The 21,235-nt window shown below is 52.8% G+C and overlaps 1 protein-coding gene across 1 annotated transcript in view; it reads right to left on the reverse strand.

Annotated features, from left to right (window-relative positions):
• The window catches only part of ARHGEF17 (Rho guanine nucleotide exchange factor 17), a gene marked incomplete at both ends in the record, with an annotated part of 65,772 nt that overhangs the window by 13,273 nt on the left and 31,264 nt on the right, over positions 1–21,235 (reverse strand). Inside the window, 6 exons of the mRNA XM_080700157.1 lie at positions 20–70; positions 364–540; positions 732–824; positions 1,032–1,148; positions 4,708–4,890; positions 11,084–11,161. Coding sequence (XP_080556283.1) covers positions 20–70; positions 364–540; positions 732–824; positions 1,032–1,148; positions 4,708–4,890; positions 11,084–11,161 — 699 coding nt within the window. The remainder of the gene's footprint in view (positions 1–19; positions 71–363; positions 541–731; positions 825–1,031; positions 1,149–4,707; positions 4,891–11,083; positions 11,162–21,235) is intronic.

Here is a 21,235-nt window from a genome sequence, read left to right on the forward strand (position 1 = left end):
ACAAAGGGACACTTCTTACCACTTCAATGACCATCTCCTGCCTCAGGAACCGACGCAGAGGGGCCTGGAGCTATGGGGCAGGAGAGACGTAGCATCTTAAAGGTTAGTTATTAATCTCCCTCCCCAGCACGGATCCCAGTGTCCTCTCAGCCCCGCTCCATGGACCAGGCCAGGGTCACACAGTCGAGACAGAATGGGAGGAGGACACAGAGGGACAGAGCTGTGTGACCACAGATGTGGGGAGACATGGATGCAAGCACACTGCAGACCCCGTGCAAACATGGCCATGGCCAAGATTCCAGGTGACAGATGTAGACATAGTGGCGGAGTGCACAGACATGGGCAGGGCGGAGCGGCACGCACATCCTCCATGCCCTCGATGTGAGCCTCGATCTCCTGCAGCACGCGGGCATGCCGCTCGGCCTCCTCCGCGCTCCGCACGCCCTTGTTGATGCGTTCAGCCACCTGCTTGATGTTCCGCTGCGCGTCCAGCAGGTGTGGGTGGTCGGGGTGGTCTTCAGGTGTGTGCTTCAGGAGGTCCTGGGGTGGGAATAGGAATGAGACCTGCCTGTCTAGCTGTGGCCGGGGCCCGACTGACTGCTGGAACATTAAGGACTATTGGTAGACACCAGAGGGGACTTCCTTTCCTACCTGTCTCCTGGGGACTTTGATGTTAGACTCAACCAAGGGCAGGCTGCCTCAGGGTCCCCGGCACCCCACCCCATGCCCACCTTCACCAGAAGTTCGTAGCGTGGGATCCGCTGCACAGGCTTGATCATGAGGTCTGATAGCGCCTGCTTCTCCTTGTTCTCACGCATGCTTTGCTAAAACCGGAGTGGGAGGATGGGCACCCATGTGAGGAAGGGTATATCCAGGGACAGGCTCCCAGCAAGCCCCTCCTGATCAGCCCGAGGGCGAAGCAGAGCTGCTGGCTAGGGCTACTGTGCCCATGCCCCGGCCAGGAGCTCCTGGGACCCTCTAAGCTGGCCCAAGGCGAGGGTTGCTCCGCCCCCTGCCCTGGCCCATGGTACCTCCAGGAACTTGAGAAAGGCAGGTCTCGCCTCCTTAGCCACACGCACGGCATCTTTTGCGTTGAGGAAGTTATCGATGTAGGCAGAATAGATGTTAACCAGGACGTCTTTGGAGAACTGTGGGTGAGGAGGCAGGTTGGAGACCCTCAAGGCATCTATGAGCCCACCTCACCCTGTCCTGGTTTCCACTGACTCAGGAGTGGACATTTCTTTCCAATTAGAAAGGATTCAGCCTTGTCGGGCGTGGTGGCACACACTTGTAATCCCAGCATTCGGGAGGCTGAGACCAGAGGATCGCGGTTCACGGACAGCCTCAGCTACTTAGGCCCTCCGCAACTCAGTGAGACCCTGTTTCAAAATAAAGAATAAAAAAAAAATTGGGCAGGGGGTGTAGCTCGGAGGTCAAATGCCTTTGGGTTCCATCCCCAGACCCGCAAAAAAAAAAAAAAAAAAAAAAAAAAAAGGAAGGATTCAGCCTTGTGGGATCAGGCATGTGCTTCTGTCTGTGTCTTGTGTTTTAAGTGTATACCTGTTGTATGTGTGACTGATTAGGGGTGCATAAATATATACACTGGTATATCTTATCTGGGTATGCTTGTGTGCAAGTGTATGCACAGGTGCCTGGTCCCAGGGTACAACACCGCTGAGCCAGACTGCATGAATTTATAAAGACAGGTCAATGGCTAGTTACAGTATGAGTGTCCAGCCAGCTCAGACCTGGTTCTCTCACTTCTAGCTGGGCATCACTGTCCCAGCTCTCTGCCCCCACCACGTCCAGCGAGGCAGGTCTCCCTCCTCGCTGTCCTCAGAGTGAACAGACTCATCCAGTCACTTGGACTTTGTTCCCACAATTTCCTCTATCAGGGATGCACTTCCCCGTCCCCCGCTGACCCACCCTCAGGGTTGGGCTCTGGCTCTGCCTCCTCCAGAAAGCCCTGACCAGGGCTCTGTCTGACTGGTGTACATCCGGCCCCTGGCTTCTCCCAGTGCCCCAGGTCTCCCATTCCAAGGACAGACATGCTCCTCTTCCAGCCCAGTAAAGCCCAGCTCAGGGCAGGACACATGGCAGCTGGTCAGCTGTTGACCAGCTGTTGGCAAGTTAGGTGTGGAAGTCAGAAGCCTTGTGGGCAGTAAGGATAGCCACGTGCCTGTCTCACTTGCACTGTGAAGAAGCTGTGACCATTAGCGGTGTCTCTGCTCCTTTTATACTGATTGACTGATTGGTTGATTGCAGTACTGGGGATGGAACCCAGGGGTGTTCTACCTCCGAGCTACACACCTAGCCCTATTTTTTAATTCTTTATTTTGACACAGGGTCTAAGTTGAGGAAGGCCGCACAAAGTAGCTGAAGCTGGCCGTGAACCTGTGATCCTTCTGTCTCAGCCTCTCAAGTACTAGGATTACAAGTGCAGGCCAACACGTCCTGCAGTCTCTGCTCCTTTAGGCCTCAGAGTCTCTGCTTCTCTAAGATGCCAATTTTCCAGAGCATGAAGCAGCCCAGGGAGAACAACCCTCACAACCCTGGGATTCCATCCTGGACTGAACACGTGGGGCCCAGGGTTTCCCGCCACCGTTCATGGTCAACACTGAGATACAACGGGCTGAGCCTGGTGATGCTGAGGTGATGAAGGTGGAGACATCAGCACTCAGCCGGAGCTTGGGGTCCTGTCACCCCTGTCTGGTTGCATTGAATCAGCAGCAGGGACATTTTAAGGCCTTTTTAGGCTTACAACCCTAACCCACATCACAATAAATACATTAAAACACATTCAGCTGAGCATGGTGGTGCATGCTTATGATCCTAGCATTTGGGAGGCTAAGACAAGAAGATTTGGGTCTGCAGCCAGCCTTAGCTACTTAGGGAGGCCCTTGGCAACTCAGTCAGACCCTGTTTCAAAATAAGGAATAAAAAGCAGGGCTAAGGGGATAGCTTGGAGGTAGAATGCCTCTGGGTTCCATCACCAATACATTAATACGTTAAAAAAAAAAAGAAAAAGAAACACATTCACATTCCAAAGTAGATAGGATTCTTTTCAGAAGTTTTACAATTTTCTTTTAAAATTATGTGGCTCTGAGTAACAATGTAATTTGCATTCGGTTATGATTTATCAGTCATCATCATGCATTCTTTGGGAATTATAGCAAAAAAAAAGCCAAAATATAACTTATAGTTTTCAAATATAAATTCTTTTTGTGTGTGTGTGTGGTACTGGGGATGGAACCCTTCTATCTCCGGGCTATTTGGAAACAGGGTCTCTTAAGCCAGTGAGGCTGGCTTTGAACCTGTGCGATCCTCCTATCTCCACCTCCCAAGCGTGTGCCACCACGTCTGGCTCTAAATACTAAATTTAACAAGGGGAAAATGCCATGTTATGTCTTACAGACATTTAAATGTTTATTAGTTTAGTTTTTAATTTTATTTATTTATTTGCAGGTCTGGGGATGGAACCCAGGGGTATTTGACCTCCAAGCTACCTCCCCCCTATTTTTTAATTCTTTATTTTGAAACCGGGTCTCACTGAGTTGCAGAGGGCCTCACTAAGTAGCTGAGGCTGTCCACAAACCACAATCCTCCAGTCTCAGCCTCCCAAATGCTGGGATTACAAGCGTGTGCCACCATGCCCAGTTTAAAGTTTATTTTTTATTTATTTATTTTTTGTATATGGTAACGGGGGGTGGAACCCAGGGGCTTTTCTACCTCCGGGCTATATTCTCAGACCAATTTTATACTTTATTTGAAACATGGTCTCACTAAGTTGCTGAGAGCCTCACTAAAAGTTGAGGCTGGCTTCAAACCTGTGCAATCCTCCTGTCTCAGCCTCCCAAGCGCTGGGATTACAAGTGTGCACCACCACACCCGGTTTCTTTTTGAATTTTGAGTCACTGCTTCAGGACGTTGAAAGGCTTACAAGGTGCCCTGGCCTGTAGGGAGAGGAATACTTGGCTTAGAAGAGCTAGGGCCAGAGCCAGGCTTCCTGGAGCTGAGTTCTCTATCACTCATGACCTGCAACTTTGGTAGATTAGTTATCTTTCTATGCCTCAGTCACCAGCTCTAAAATCAGGGTAACAAATGCACCTTCCTCACAGAGTTGTTGACTTATATAGTGTATTTAGGATAAATCAGGGTAACAAATGCACCTTCCTCACAGAGTTGTTGACTTATATAGTGTATTTAGGATAATGCCCAGCACATAATACATGCCAAAGACTTAGCTATGATTATGATTTCTTTTTATGGTGCTGGGGATTTAATCCAGGGGCATTCTACCTCCAAGCTACACCCTCAGCCCAATTTTTTTTTTTTATTTTTATTTGAAAGAGGGTCTCACCAAGTTATGGAGGGCCTCACTAAGTAGTTGAGGCTGGCCACAAACCTGGATCCTCCTGTCTCAGCCTTCCAAGTACTGAGATTACAAGTGTGCACCACCACACCTGGCAGCTATGATTATAAAAAGATTTAGGCCAGCACCCGCACCAGCTCAGAGTCAGGACTAGGGTTAGGTCAGTGTCAGTCACGGGGGCTTGGTCCAGGATCAGGGTCAGTCTGGTTGGGACCGGAGTTGGCACAAGAGTCTGGCCACATTCTGGGACTGGGCATTGTTAGGGTCCAGGTCCACTTGGGGCTGGGGTTGGCTGGGGTTAGAGTCAGTGTCTGGGCAGCACCTAGGACACTCACCGACTGGACGAGCAGGGTCCCCACCGTCTGCTGGGCGTGCCAGGTCTGTACGCAGTGCCGCACCTGCTCCAGGAACTGCTCATGGTGCTCCAGGAGCTCGGGGATCTGGTCGAAGATCTCGTCCACCAGTGATGGGTCACACAGCAGGGAGTTCTCTGGCTGCTTCAGCGGCTGCATGTAGCCCTGGGGAACCCGCGGGGTCAGTGCAAGCTTTCGCAGAGATGACATCCCCACCCCACCTGCACACAAAATCAGCCAGGCCTGCCACACAGTACCCCGCTTCCCACACTAGACTAGAAGCCCTGGGGGGTTGGGAAGGCCTATCTCCATGTCCACCCCCAGCCCAGCTCAGGACCTGGCACAAGATGGGGGCTGGAGGGTTCGGAAAAGGTTTATGCTGCACACCAGAGATTGGAATGAAGAAAGCAAGGAGACAGGGCTCCCTGGGAGAACCCCACACACTAACTGAGCAAATATTTACTGAGCACTTACTATGTGTCCGGCACCGTTCTAAGAACTGAGGGACATCAGTGGACAAGAAAGACCCAGTCCCTGCCCTGAGAGAGCTTACATGTAGTCTGATGAAACACACAAATAGACGGAATAAGGAAAAAACAAGTCACATTTCATCAAGTCTAAGGTGCACCATTACTTTTATTCATTTTTAAGGAGAAAAAACTCATTGCCAATTAAATTATGATATGCCACCAATTACAAAATAAACTCCAGTTCCAGAGACATTAAAATGTGAAGATGGCATGTCTTAGAATCAATTGAATGTGTAGCCAGGCTTGGTGGTGCATGCTTGTAACAATCCCAGCACTGGGAGGCCAAGACAGGAGGATCGCGGTTCAAGCCAGCTCAGTTACTTAGTGAGGCCCTTTGCAACTCAGGAGACCCTGTTTCAAAATAAAGAATGGGCTGGGCGTGGTGGCGCACGCTTGTAATCCCCGCGCTTTGGAGGCTGAGACAGGAGGATCACACAGGTTCGAAGCCAGCCTCAGCTACTGAGTGAGGCTCTCAGCAACTTAGTGAGACCCTGTTTTCAAATAAAATATAAAAAAGGTCTGGGAGTATAGCCCGGAGGTAGAAAGCCTCTGGGTTTCACCCCCAGTACCACAATAAATAAATAAATAAAAATAAAGAATAAAAAATGGACGGGAAGTATAGTTTGGGGGTAGAATGCCTATGGGTTCCATCTCCGGTACTGCAAAAAACAAAAACAATTGAATGTGAAAATCACGTGGTAAATTAAAAGGTGATACTGTTGTGGAGAAGATAAAGCAGGGCACAGGAGGCACCTGGGAAGTTCCTGGAGGCTTGTAGTGACACTATGTAAACACTGTTTTAACAGTTTCAGGTCTGCTGGTCAGCCAGTGACTAAAATTCCTGTGTGTTCAGTGTTGCTCTCCAGACAGGAGGAAGCGCCTCAGTAGAGGGTATGCTCGGGGAGAGGTCGCCCTCTGCTGGTCCACACTGTAACTACAGGCCAGAGAAACCAGAGAGTGTGCTTTGAAAAAGCATATGTTATGTTGCAATAACATTTATATTAAACATTTAAAAAATCTGGCTTGTTATATAAAACAAACCCGAGGAAGTCAAGCTCAACAAAATCTTCTCACCAGGCTGGGTATTCTGAAGGGACCAGGTGATGGAGAGGAGGCAGGCGGGCAGCCTCCCTTGTCACGGCAATTAGGCCAGTGAGCCAGCTCCTTGCCAGGGTGGGGGTCAGCTGTCCCCCTGAGGAGCAGAAGCTGTGCTGCTCATCCCACAGAGAGGCAGACACATGATGGAAAGAAAGATAAGCAGAGACTGAGAAGCCATACGGATCCTGCTAAGCCAAAGCCCACATTCACTAAACAAATGCTCACTGAGCAACCACCGTGTGCAGGGCCTGTACGCCCCCCAAGCAGGAGCCCTGCACCTGTGGGGCGGAGCTGAACGGAGGGAGGAGAAGCAAGCATCACAAACAGGCCATTACTATACAGTGCACGGGAAGTTGAGTGTGTGGTCTGGCTTTAAAAAAGAGCGGACAGCCGGGTGTGGTGGCGCACACTCATAATCCCAGCATTGGGAGGCTGAGTCAGGAGGACTGCGAGTCAAGGGCAGCCTCAGCTACTTAGTGAGGCCCTTTGCAACTCAGTGAGACCCTGTTTCAAGATAAAGACGGGGGGGTGTAGCTCGGAGGTAGAATGCCCCTGGATTCCATTCCCAGTACTGCAAAATAATAATAATAATGATAATAATAATAAATAAAAAGAACAGAATGGAGGGGTATCAGGAGAGGGGGAGCTTTCTTAGGGTGCTCAAGGAAAGGGGCTTTATTAGCTGAGAGAGTTGAAGACAGGCTCCCAGGGGGAGGCTGACATCCAGAAAACGGTGCAGCTTTAGGACCTGGATTCAAATCCCACCTCTTTTTGGCTGCTAACCTTGGTATTTAACTTCTTTGTTTTAACTCCTGGCTTGGAGGAACAATATTACTCCATTTTTGTTGGCAGGACTGAGAGTACTGGGGTAGTGGAGTCTAATCTTCATTTGAATATCCCAGTAGATGGAAAGAGGAGAGTCAGACAGATAGGCTATATGGCACGTCCTAACTGTGACCTCAGACACGCTGCTTTACTGCCCCGAGTCTCAGTTTCATCATCTGTAAAACGGGCATAGCGAGGGTGGTATCAACTGCTTCGTGTACAGCACTAGGAACAGGGCCTGGCACAGCCTAGGCGCTGGATAAATGTCAGCTGCCACCACTTACTAGTGGGGTGACCCTGGCATGCTTCCGAGCCTCTGAGCCTTCAGTTCCTCGTTTGAAGACAGGGATCCCAATCTCCACCTGACAAGGTCGCTGTGAAGAGTAAATGGAACCTAACACACATGTGTGAACGCACACAGAGCTGCAGGTGGTATGCGATGTTGTACACGCACCTCTTGCGCTCTGCACTCGAGGCAGACACTACTCTACAGGTGACACTACTCTACAGGTGGGCAGCGGAGGCACAGCCTGGTCCCGCATACACTCCAGATCACACAGCTGCAGACAGGTGTGAACACTAGAACATGCTTCAGATGCCTGGCGCAGCCTCAGTCCTCTTCCCCGTGCCCACCACAGCCAGGCCTGGGGCTCAGGTGACACCCTCCTGCCTACTCCACCCCACCTTACGTGCTCAGTGAGGCCACCTCCACCCACAGGCCCTGCCTGGGAGACTGGAGGTGGGCTCTAGCTCTCCACTGCTGCTCTGCTGGCCTGCGACACCTTTTAATCCCCACAGTGGGAGGTGGGTATGATTAGCTATATTCTACAAGCAAAACCCAGGAGGGAGAAGGGAAGTGATTAGGCCAAGTCACCTGGGGGGGGGGGGTGTTGGCTCAAACCCTAGACTGTCTAACCCTGCTGTCTCCAACTCTCACCCAGGGGATGGCCAAGGGTCCCTGAAGCCCTTGCATATCTGTGCCTCCTGCCCAGCTTCTGGTGGGGTCCTTCCTATGGCTTCCTTGAGCTCAGAGGAGAGCCCAGCCCTTACCCGGCAGCTTGGAGGCCCTGCATGGCCCAGTCCTGCCTTCCTGCCAGCAGCCACAAGGCCACCACTGGTTTCCTAATTGCTCCAGCCTCCTCCAGGGTCTCTGCTGAGATCTTGAAATTTGGGTCTTTGCTAAACATTCAACCTCAGAGAAACCCTCTTTGACAACACCCCCAAGGTGGGGGGGAGGCCCCCAGGGGGCAAGGAAGGCCCCATTCAGTGTTCTCATCTCTCCATTAACTTTAAATAAATAAATAAATAAAAGCTGGGAATGGTGGTATACACCTGTAATCCCAGGATTTGGGAGGTTGAAAGAAAGGAGGATTACAGGTTTGAGGCCAGCCTCAGCAATTTATTTAGCAAGGCCCTCAGTAACTTACACTCTGTTTCCAAATAAAAACTAAAATAAGACTAGAAGTGTAGCTCTGAGGTAGAACATCCCCAGGTTCAATCCCCACAGCCAAAATAAATAAATAAATAAATAAATAAATAAATAAATAAATAAATAAATAAAATGTATTTTGTGGTAAAACACCACTAATATAAAATGTACATTGTAACCACTTTAAGTACAACATTGAGTCCACTCACATTAATACATTCACATTGCTGTGGAATCCTTGACGCTGCCAGCCATCTCAGGCACTTTTCATCCTCCCCAACTGAAACTGTATCTAGTACACACTAACCCTGCTCTCCTCCTCCCCGCCCGGCAGCCTTTCTACTTGCTGGCTCAGTCTAGCTACTCCAGGTACCTTGTAGAAGGTAAACCATACATTATCTGTCCTTTTTTTTTTTTTTTTTTTTGTGGGTCTGGGGATGGAATCCAGAGTCATTCAACCTCTGAGCTACACCCCTGCCCCTATTTTTTTTTTTTTAATTCTTTATTTTAAAACCGGGTCTTACTGAGTTGCAGAGAGCCTCAGTAAGTAGCTGAGGCTGTCCACAAACCACGATCCTCCGGTCTCAGCCTCCCAAATGCTGGGATTACAAGCGTGCACCACCATGCCCAGCTTATCTGTCCTTTCAACTGGCTTATTCATTAGCATAATGTACTCAATCCATGTTGCCATGTGTCTCAGAATTCCCTCCTTTCCAGGTGAGAAGTGCCCGCTGTCTGTGTGTACTCGTAGGAACTTTTGCATCACCATCTGCCATCACGCATGATTCGTCTGGCTGGTGACTACTGGTCTCTGCCATGAACCATGAGCTCCAGAAAACAGGCATGTCCCTGCTGCCCCTTCAGGATGGCAGCTCTCCCCCACCTCTGGGGAACGGGGTGCCCAGGAGGGGAGCAGATGTGTGGAGTCAGTAAGTAAGCCAGTGAGTGGATGCTGTGGGTGTTTCTGAGCTCCACCTGCACATGGCTCTCGTTCTGCCTGGGTGGCCTGAGAAAATTCACCCTCAACAGTGACCGCAGGCCCCACTCCAGCATGGGCATCCAGGCTCTGGGCTGCCCCAGAAGTCAACTCTCCATCTTGCCCTGGATGCGCCCCCTCCCGTGTATCCTATTATTTCCAGGTCAGGAGCCCATGCACAACCCTGGGCCTCCTCTCAATGTTAGGGATGGCTCTGGAATGTCTCCCAAAGGCACATCTGTTGAAGACATGGTTCCCCACTGCAGCAGTGTTCAGAGGAGGAGCTCTGGGGTGTTAGCACCCCGAGGGTGCTGGCCTCACTGAGGATCAATCCACTCATAGATTCGGGACTTGATGGTGTTATTGGGAGGCAGTGGGAACTTTAGAAGGTGAGCCCACTTGGAGGAAACAGGTCACTGGGGTGTGCCCCTGAAGGGTAAATCTTGTCCCTGACCCTCCTTTCTCAGCTTCCTGGCTGTGGGAGCTGAGCAGCTTCCCTGCCACACCACCGGCTATGAGGCTCTGCCTCACCACAGGCCTAAAGCAATGGAGTCCGGAGACAGAAACTTCTAAAACCGGAACCAAAATGAACCTTTCTTCCTCTAAGTTGATTTTGCAGGTACTCCATCACAGTGAGGACGCTGACTCACCTGCCCGCCCTGCCCCGCATCCCACCGGCCACCGTGTCTGGCCTCGCCAGCTCACCTTCTGGGCTCTGGCCCCAGCTCCCCTCCACACGGCCCTGGCAAACCTGGCTCAGTGGTCCCCGCTGCTCTCCTGTCCCTCCTCTTTCCAACAGTCAGACTTCAAAAAGTGTGACTCAAGCCGTGAGCCTGCCCTGCTCGAAGCCCTTCTCTGAATCTCCAGAGCCTCCGCGGAGTCCAAACCTTTGGTATCCAAAGCCCCCCCCCCTCCCGTGGTCTCTACAGGCTCCTGCAGCGTCGCTAGAACGAGCCCTTGTGCTGTGTGTAGCCACGTGGCCGTGAACGTGCCAGGCCCTCTCCTGGCGTAACTGCGAATGATGGCCCTGTTGCTAAGAAGGCAGGTCTTGGTGGAAGCTGGCACTTCCTCCAGGGAGCTGTCCCTGACATGGACAGCTGCCCCACAGCCTCGGGGGGCCCCCAGGACTGAGGGCTGCTGGGGCCTCGCCTCACACCTGTGCTTCTTGCACCTGCACATCTGATTCCACTCGATGAGTATTTTCCCAGTCCCTAATTAAAACATGAGGCATGCCCAAGGAAGTGTACACTCTGGTCCAGCGCTGCTAGGGGGATGTGGAAGGGCAATAAGGTGGGCACTCCTGCCCTGGGCTGCCTGGGCTGGTCCCTTTCCATTTTCTCCTGCTCCCAAGGGATTTTCTCCTCTGGGGCTGCCAAGTTGGGCACTGTCCACGGACGGATGGTAGGTCCCTGGCCACAGCCCTCTGTCTTCAGCCCTTTGTCCATGACAGCTTGTTCCCGCCCCTCTGGTTGCTCTCAGGGGCTGGGGTCGCGGTCTCACCTGCATCAGGGTGCGTAGTGACTCCACATACGATTGCTCTGTGTCCAGCAGGGTCATGGTCACGTGCTTCCGCATGTCCTGTGGGGACAGGAGCAGAGGATGAGCAGCGCCTCGTTCCCCTCAGACCCCGTCGCCTGCAGTCATGTGCCCAGATGACCCATCCACACCCTCTCCCTGGCCTTCAAAGCCCGCCCTCCCGCACCCAGGTCTCCAGGCTGTACTCAAAAGCAACCAGAACCCATGCTGTCAGGCCTTTGCTCAGAACCCCCACCCCACCCTGCACTCCTCAACTCAAACCACCCTGCAGCCGCAGGCAGATCTGGTTTACTTCTTAGTTCCCCGATGAGCATTTTTATATTTTTATTTTTCTGTGGTACTGGAAATTGAACTTAGGTGCACTCTATTTCTGAGCTACACTCCCAGCCCTTTTTTATTTTGAAACAAGGTCTTACTAAGTTGCTGATGATATGGCTAAGTTGCTGAGACTGGCCTCAAACATGCAATCCTCCAGTCTCATCCTCCCAAGCACTAGGATTACAGGAGTGTGCCACCATACCCAGCCCCTGGGTGACTCTTCAAAAGGACACACACACACACACACACACACACACACACACACACCCTATAAACTTTCATATCTCTAGGGGCCGCCAGGCCGTCACCCATCTCAGCTGCCAACTCTGAGCCCCACACCTCCCGGCCCCACCTGCCTGGGCTTCATGGCATCTTTCTGAGTAGATGTAGCTGCCCCTGGTACACATGAGGACACTGACCCAGACAGGCAGAGCTGGTGCCGGAGTTCACACACTGCGCAGTGTCAGTGTGCGGCCACCATCAGAGGAGGCTGGACCCCAGTTCGCCTCTGGGCCACGGAGCCCCAGGCACTGTCACCTAACACTCCTGCCACCCTGTCAGCAGATGCTTTTATTCTTCCCAATTTACAAGCAGGGAAGAGACCCAGGCAGGGTCGCCTCCACGCTGAGGGCCTGAATGGGAGTCCCCAGGGGTTGCTCAATCCCTGCACCCACCCTCGGAGGGCCAGGGTGCCTGCCCTGTCAGGATGAACCCTGGCCCACTCAGGAGACTTTTGCTAGGGGCCAGCTTGGGAATGTTGTCTTGCTGAGCTGATCTGCCACCTGCTCTACCAGCCCCTGGGCTTCGGCCGCTTCTCTAGGAAGCCTTTCTGGGCGGCCCAGCCCAACAGTTTTCCTTCGGTGGCAGGAACTTCACCCCAGAGTGATCCTGGGCAAGGCCTTTAACTCTGGGCTCAAGCTTGGGCTTAGTCTCGGCTCCATTTCATGGCAGGTCTCAGCCTGGCCCAAGCGCCAGTCTGGGAGCTGCCTGCGGTCCAGGAGACAGTCTGCATGTGGCCAGCCTGGGGGTATCCATGTCTGTGGCATCCCTCCATCTTCAGCCTAGGAGATCTTTAGTGTAGAGGCTCAGTGATCAGGGCTGCCCTGGTCAAGGCTATGTCCAGGGGCAATGTCTATTGAGTGACCTGAGTGCTCACCTCTCTCCTTGTGGTAAACTCATCTCAGGTCCCCTCCCTCTGACCCAGCCATGTCCCCTATGTCCTACAATGAGGAGCATGCAGAAAAGTGGGCTGTCATGCTAGTAACTTGGTAGAGGGGTGTGAGACCTCCTTGGGGGAGGAAGGAGGCTGGCTCACCTCACCCTTGCCAGCCCTGTGCTCCAATGTCCTCACCCGGCACTGCCTCAGCTACAACCAGGCTGTCTATCATCCATGCTGAGGCCTTAAAAAATACCCAGGCAAGTTGGGCGTGGTGACACATGCCTCTAACACCAATACTTAGGAGGCTGAGACATGAGGATGTAGGTTCTAGGTCAGCCTCAGCAACTTAGCAAGATCCTGTGTCACACACACACGCGTACACACACACACGCGTACACACACACACACACACACACACACACACACACACACACACAGGCTAGGGGTGCGACTCAGAAGTAGAATGCCTCTGGATTCAATTCCCAGTACCAAATAAACAAACCCTCATAGCTTATAGTTCCAGGAATTTGGGAGACCAAGGCAGGAGGATTGCAAATTCAGGGTCAGCTTGGGAAAAATAAGCAAGAATCTGTCTTCAAATAAAAATTTTAAAAATCAGGGCAGCTTCCAGTAGAAGGTGGCATGAACCGGGCCCAAGCTGGGATGGAGAGCTTGAGCGTACATCACCGGGGCCCAGAAGGACCTCAGGAAAAGCCCAGATGCCCACTTCTGTCCCCCAGGGCATCTAGCTCCTCACAGACATGGCCTCCTTTCAGCCTCACCTCACAGCTCTGTGGCACAGGTCCCATCACCGCCACCACAAAGATGAGCCTTAGAGGTGCCATGACTTGCCCAGGGTCACATAGCCAGTGGCTAGAGAAGTCAGGACCAGGGTATCTTCATTCACCTTATGCTGTCTTAGGACTCCAGAACCCCAAATTCTTGACCACACTGACCAGGCAGCCTCAGGCCACAGGGTGCCCAGATCTGCCCATCCTAAGTGACCTGAGTGGTCACCTAACTGCCCTCTTTCCACACGCTCCTCTACAAAATGGCACTAGGGATCGCCTTGGATCCTGGCACTATGAGAGCCTAGCCATGAGGAGCAGGGCAGGATACCTCAGTCCTCACCGCACCTCAGTATTACTGTACAGGGGGCTTACTGATAGACAGCAGGATGGCCAGACCTGCCCTGAGCCCCTCAGCCACTGTCCCCTGCCCATGCTGCCTGGCCGGGCCCGGCCAGGCCCGGCCAGGCCCACACTCAGGGAGCTGCCTGAGAGGCAGGGCTGGCATGGGGCCTGCTGGCCGGGAGAGCCGGGGTAACAGGGAGGCTGACGCTGCAATGCCACCCTCCCAGCCTCCTCCCCGCTGCAAAACACAGTGGGCTGTCACTCAGCTGTCAGGTAAAGGCACAGAAAACAAGGCCAGCTCCCTGTCACTGCACGGAGTGCTATTCTTTCTGCACGTGCCCAGCCACGGGTGTAGTGCACGGGATGGAGACAGAGGAGGCAGGAGACAGACAACGCAGCTGTCAAGCAGGCCAGTGGGCCCACCTGTTCTGGGCAGGCCAGCCTTGTAGGCTCAGAGCCCCTCACCCCTCAGCAGCCCAGCCCTACGGTCCTTACAGGGAGCCCTGGGGTGGGGATGGTGGTGTGGGGTTGGGGGATACAGCAGGAAGACAGAAGAGGGGGCCTCTCCTAGTATTGTTGGAGCCATCGCAACCCAAAGACAGCCCTGATGTACAAAGCATGAAGGCAGACATATGCACAGAGAGAAGCCATAAAGGCAAGACACCCTGCACAGGGGAAAAATGCAGACAAGTCACCCAGCTGAAAGCCAGGCCCTCCAGCCTGGAGACCTGAGGCAGAGGAGAAGAGACACAACACAGCACGGCAGGCCCAGGTCAGGGTCTCAGCCCCACAGGGTCCCCAGAGTGGAACAATCACAGTCCCAGCCCAGAGAGACATGGCAACAGCCCTGGAAGCCTTCCCCTCCCACGCCGGGGAATGCACGCTGGGGAATGACATCTCCAAGGCCTGCTAAGTCTGGCCAGGAGAAGACTGCCAGGAAAATGCAAACCCACGACCACCAGCAAAGGCACCCACCAGGGCCTGCGAAGGGGGCTGGAAACCCTCCTCTGCCAGAGCCCTTGGACCCAGGAGGCCCCGGCAACAGATCTGCTTCCACAATGACCCACTTCACAGGCCGAGAGAGATCAGGCCTTGCCCCTGGGTGCCCCAGGGCTCCTCTCGGGTCACAGCCCCCAGCCCTGGGCCAGGCTGGGCAACTGATCTAAGTTCCAGGCCCTGCAGGCCAGCATCTGCCTGTGCCTCCTCCAATCTCCAGGGTCGGTTCTAGGCCAAGGCCCAGGTCCCTGGTTGCCCCTCCCCCTCCCCGTACCTGGGCCTCCCCGGGTACCTGGGCCTCCCCAGGTTCCTCGGTTTCCGCGCCATTGCCCCCGGTGGGCTCCCCGGAGGCAGCGGCTGGGCCCAGGTCGCGCATGTCTTCCAGCGCGATGGTGAACTGGGCCAGGGTCTTCACCATCTGCAGCATGCGGCCCGCCCGCCGCCGGGGCGGGGGCAGCGCGGGGGACCCTTCCCACCCTGGCTCCTGGATCCTTAGCCCCGCCGCGCTGGCGGCGGCGGCGGCGGCGCGGGTGTCAGGTCCAGCGCTGCACCGCCGGCTGTGGCGCCGCGGCCTCTGCGCAGGGAGTGCGCCCGCGAGCCCCGCGCCGCTGGGGGAGGGGTCCCGCCCTCTCCGCGCCGCCCCTTCTCCCACAGCACGCCCAGAGCCGGGCGGGACGCAAACAGAGCACACCCTTGGACAAAGGGGAGCAGCCGCAGCTACTGGCGCTTTTGTGCACACCGGTACCCAGCGTGGGCACGCACGGAGCCCCGCCTGCCACCCTAACACCCAGGCGCTCGCCCATACCTGCACAGAACGGCCCGTGTGCAAGGAATCCTGCCCTCGGCCTTGGCCTGGTGCAGGACGGGTTCCTGTCCAGTGCACCCACACCAACATACAGTTCAGGTCCAAGACCGAGAATCTGACCCATCGCCGCACAGAGGCACCTGCATCCTTGCTCTGATACTATGGCTGGGCAGAAACGGCACCCATGGCAGGCAGGGATACTTAGGGACACACAGCATATGTGCACCTCCGGAAACTCCACAGGACCTCGGGCCCAGGGGTGGTGAGGTCCACCAGGAGCCATCCCTGTCCTACCCCAGGCCAGCCAGGCAGCCCCGGAGGGTTCCAGTTCTGTCCTCTCCACCCCCTAACTCCCACTGGGGAGGAGTTCTGGCACTTGCACCCCCCACCCCATCCCAGGGCGAGACCAGAGCCAGCCCCAGACCACTTAAGCAGACTTGGGTGCGGTGTAGAGCGCTCTGCTTTGCACCTGCTCCCAGCCCCCCACCCCCCACCCCAGGCTGGGAGCTCAAGAACCATGCAGGTGTGCCTCAACCCTGCGAACTTCCTGGGCTCACCAAGCCCTGCTAAGGGCTCCTGGGCTCACCAAGCCCCAACCCACTCCCTCTCCCAAACCTGCTTTCCTCTGGGTCTCCAGCACAGTTGGGACTTCCTGACTCTGTCACTCAAGCCAGGCCCATCTGTCCACCCCTCCTGCCCCCTTCTTCACATACCCCAGACACTTATTTTTATTTTGGTACTGGGGATTGAACCTAGGGGTAGTCTACCTCTGAGCTACATCCCCAGCCCTTTTTATTTATTTTTATTTTTTACTATTATTATTATTATTTTTTTTTTGCGGGTCTGGGGGTGGAACCGAGGGGCATTCGACCTTCGAGCTACATCCCCTGCCCTATTTTTTGCCCTTTTTATTTTCAAAGTCAATACTTAATAAGAACCTGAGGGCCCAAGTTGCTGAGGCTGGCATCAAACCTGTGATCCTCTTGTCTCACTTGGTCTTCCAAGTATCGAGATTTAAGGCATGCACCACATCCAGCTCTCAGCCCCTTTTTTATTTTTTAGCACTGAGGATGGAACTCAGGGGCATTCTACCTCTAAGGTACACATCCACCCTATTTTTTTGTATTATTCTTTATTTTGAAACAGGGTCTCACTGAGTTGCAAAGGGCCTCTCTAAGTAGCTGAGGCTGTTTGAGAACCACAATCCTCCCTCCCTTCTCAGCCTCCCAAATGCTGGGATTACAAGCATGTGCCACCACACTCTGCTTCTCAGCCCCTTTTATTTTGATTTTGGGTCTTGCTAAATTGTCCAGGGTGGCCCTGATTACTTACTTATTTATTTATTTATTTATTTATTTATTTATTTATTTATTTATTTATTGTGTGTCTGGGGCTGGAACCCAGAGGCATTTGACCTCTGAGCTACACCCCCTGCCTAATTTTTTATTCTTTATTTTGAAACAGGGTCTAAACTGCGGAGGGCCTACATAGCCGAGGCTGTCCGTGAACCGCAATCCTCCGGTCTCAGCCTCCCAGTGCTGGGATTACAAGTGTGTGCCACCAGCCCGGCTGTCCTTGAAATTGCCATACTCTCCCTAAACTGCTAGGATTACAGACATGCACCAACACACCAGGCAACCACTTGATTTTTGTTGTTGTTTTGGGTTTGTTTTGTTTTACTTTGCTTTTTAGTAGTGGGACTTTAACCCAGGAGCATCCTACCTCTCATCTACTCATCTAGTCCAGTATTATTATTATTATTATTACTATTTGCAGTACTGGGGATGGAACCCAGGGTCACTGTACCTCTGAGCTATACCTCCAGCACTATTTTTTTCTTTTTTTAAATTTTCTTATTTGCAGTGCGGTGCTGAGGATAGAATCCAGGCGCCGTCTACCTCTGGGATACATTCCCAGACCTATTTTATATTTTATTTGGAAACAGGGTCTCACTAAGGTGCTGAGAGCCTTACTAAGTAGCTAACGCTGGCTTTGAACCTGTTCAATCCTCCTGTCTCAGCCTCCCAACTACTGGGATTACAAGCGTGTGCCACCACCCCCGGCTTTAGTCTTTTATTTTTTTAATATTTATTTATCTAACTATTTATTTATTTATTTATTTATTTATTTATTTATTTATTTATTTGTAGTACTGGGGATGGAACCCTTCTACCTCCAGGCTACATTCCAAGACCTATTTTTTTATATTTTTATTTGGAAACAGGGTCTCTTAAGCCAGCGAGGCTGGCTTTGAACCTGAGTGATCCTCCTGCTCCTGTCTCTGCTTCTCAAGCGCAGGGATTACAAGCGTGCGCCACCATGCCCGGCTTATTTTATTTTTGAAACAGGGTCTCACTAAGTTGCGAGGGCCTCGTTAAGTAGCTGAGGCTGTCCACAAACTGCGATCCTCTGGTCTCTGCCTCCTGAATGCTGGGATTACAAGCGTGTGTCACCACGCCTAGTTTATCATTATTATTATCATTATCATTATTATTATTTTAATTTGAAATGGGTCTTGCTAAATTGCTGAGGCTGGCCTTGAACTTGTGCTTCTCCTGTCTCAGCCTCCCAAGTAATACTGGGATTACAGACTTGTGCCACCACCGTTCCTGGCTCTGGCTAACTTCTTCTGAGATTTATTTATTTATTTATTTATTTATTTTCCCCTTCAGTGCTTCAGTGCTGAGAATGGAAACCCAGGGGTATTCTACCTCTGAGCTATACCCCCCAGTCTTTTTATTTTTTGCAGGTCTGGGGATGGAACCCAGGGGCATTTGACTTCTGAGCTATACCCCCTGCCCTATTTTTTACTCTTTATTTTGAAACAGGGCCTCACTAAGTAGCTGAGGCTGTCTGTGAACTGTGATCCTCTGGTCTCAGCCTCCCGAATGCTGGGATTGCAGGCATGTGCCACCACGCCCTGCTCTAAAACACAATCTTGCTCTCTCCAGCCTCAGGATCTCCACTCAGCCCATCCACCTTTCCTAGGAATGCTTTTTCTTTTCCTTTAAAACCAGTCTCTAGCCAGGCATGGTGGTGCACGCTTGTAATCCCAGCGCTTGAGAGGCTGACAGGAGGATCGCAGTTTGAAGCCAGCCTCAGCTACTTAGTGAGGCTCTCAGCAATTTAGTGAGATCCTGTTTCCAAATAAAGTATAAAATAGGTGTGGGAGTACAGCCCGGAGGTAGAAAAGCCCCTGGGTTCCACCCCCAGTACCACAACAAACAAACAAACAAACAAACAAACAAACAACAACAAAAAAAAAACCAGTCTCTATGTAAATGTCAACGCCTCAGTGAAACTCTCCCCATCCTCAGATCAGATGCTGTGCCCCTACCCTGTGCTCAGATTCTCGGTCTTCCTCACCTCAACCAATGGCCAGCTCCTCCCAAGAGACTGTTGGCTCTCCTCCTGAGGCAGGGTGGCGCCCTTTGTATGCCTGGGCACTGTACCCATAATACTAGACTGCTTAACAAACGAGCCCCAATAACTCTTCCTCCCTTCTCTTGCCTGAGCAGTGACTGCTAAGAAGCAAACCAGCCGGTACAGGTTCCTCAGCATCTGCGCAGCACAGGACCAGCCCCTCCTGCCTGCTGGCCCACCTCCACTCCCCAGCCTGCTGACCCTCCACAGCTCCACCCAAGGCAATTATCCCATCCTGTCCTAAAAGGGCAGCACTGGCTTCCCAAGTCCAAAGCATCCACTATTTCAATTTAAATTCTCCAAAAGACAATGCCTATAAAGCCAAGAATGAAGACACAGAAAATTCCAAGAGAGTAGCAAGATGGAAGCCATGTGACCCTCCCCCACAGACCCTCGGCAGTGAGCACAGCACAAAGGGGGTGCTCCTGGGGGCTGCGCTGGGAGTCCCAGCCTGACACTGAGAGGTGCTCAGCAAGTTCACCTTGCATGAGCAAATGAGCAGCCTGTGACTTCATCTGTCCTCTGTGGTCCCCCTTGAGGCCTGGCAGAGAATAACTTCCGTAGTTTGTTGAATGAAAAAAATGGAGAGTGCTCTGCATCTGTTCTCTCTGCAGCCCTGGCCCTGAGCCTGCCGCCCACCACACCCGACCCTGGGGCAGCAGGTCCTTGCCAAGCCCTCTCTCCTGCTAGGTGGTAAAAGCAAAGGCCCTCCCCGAGGGCCCCAAGCCCTGAGTGTGGACCCAGAAATCCAGGGAGCCCACCTGCCTTTTACCCTCCCAAGGGCTGGCTGGCAGGACTCTCTGGGGGCACCTGTTCCTCCTCTTTCTCTTCTCAGGGCTGGGCAGGTGGGGCTGGGGGGTCTGGAATAGCCAGACCTGTTGACTGAGCAGATAAACACATCCCAGATCCAGGACAGAAATCCAAGTCCCAGAGAACCCCACAGGAGCACAGGGACCTGCAGCCTCAGGGCCCAGCCCAGCCCAGCCCAGCGCTAGATGGCTGCGGATACTTAGTTCACACGTGGCTTTATATTCAAATACTTCCTCCCCAGCTGATACCCCCCCTTCAGGCCATCTGATCTTGGGCCTCACTTTCCTCTTGGTGGTGGGGACAGTGCATAGCTCAGGATTCTTAAATGCTGCTGTTCCTCCTCCTCTTCCTCCTCTTCCTCCTCCTCCTCCTTCTTCTTCACTGGGGATGGAACCCAGGGGCACTGTACCTCCAAGCTACAGCCCCAGCCCTATTTTATTATTATTATTATTATTATTATTATTATTATTATTATTATTGTTGTTGTTGTTGTTGTTGTGTGTGTGCGGTACTGGGGATGGAACCCAGAGCATTCTACCTCCGAGCTATACCCCCAGCCCTATTTTTTATTCTTTATTTTGAAGCAAGTTCTCACTGAGTTGCAAAGGACCTTACTAAGTATTAGCTGAAGCTGTTTGGGAACCGCTATCCTCTGATTTTCACCTCCCAAATGCTGGGATTATGCATGTGCCACCACACGCCGCCCAGATGTTTCTATCCTCTAACTCCAGCAGGCCTGAGCCCAGCAGGGATGACTCCAGGCTCCCTGACTCCAGGAGCTCCCAGAACGCACCAGGCCTTCACTCACAGGGCTCAGCAGAGGGCTCCCCTTTGCCTGAGGCGGGGGTGGGGTGGGGTGGGCCAAAATCAGGGAGGGCTTCCCAGAGGAGGCAGGCTTTGAACAAGGTTCTGGGGCCATGAGACCCAGAGGCATGTGACAGCCAGAAGGCAGCGTTCACTGGAGGCCCCTGCCCAGAAGGAGACTGGGCCTGGAGCCAAAGGCCCTGCTGAGACTGCTTCATTAAGGATAGCTAATTAGATCCAAGCCTGTTGCCTTGGCAACAGGGTGGGGAATGAAGGGAAGCTAAGGGAAGGATGAGTCGGGTTTCCAGGGATGGCACAGGACAGTGTGGGCTACTGGAGCCCTTTAGGGTGAGGTCAGCTAGAGCCGGGCACCCGGCTGGTAGACTCTGCCATCCCGCTGAGCTCCTGTCTGGTGCTGATTTTATGTTCCCTGTTTGGTGTCTGCAGCCATTCAGAGTAGATTTGGCTCTGAAAAGCTTTTCTAAGTATGGTAGCACACTCTTGTAATCCCAGTACTTGGGAGGCTGAGACAGGAAGATCACAGGTTCGCAGCCAGCCTCAGCAACTTACTGAGGCCCTCAGCGACTTAGTGAGACTCTGTTTCCAAATTAAAAAAATAAAATAGGGCTGGGGGTATAGCTTAGAGGTAAAATGCCCCTGAATTCAAT

The sequence above is a fragment of the Muscardinus avellanarius genome (genome assembly GCF_963383645.1).
Source record: "Muscardinus avellanarius genome assembly, chromosome: 1".
Classification (NCBI taxonomy): domain Eukaryota; kingdom Metazoa; phylum Chordata; class Mammalia; order Rodentia; family Gliridae; genus Muscardinus; species Muscardinus avellanarius.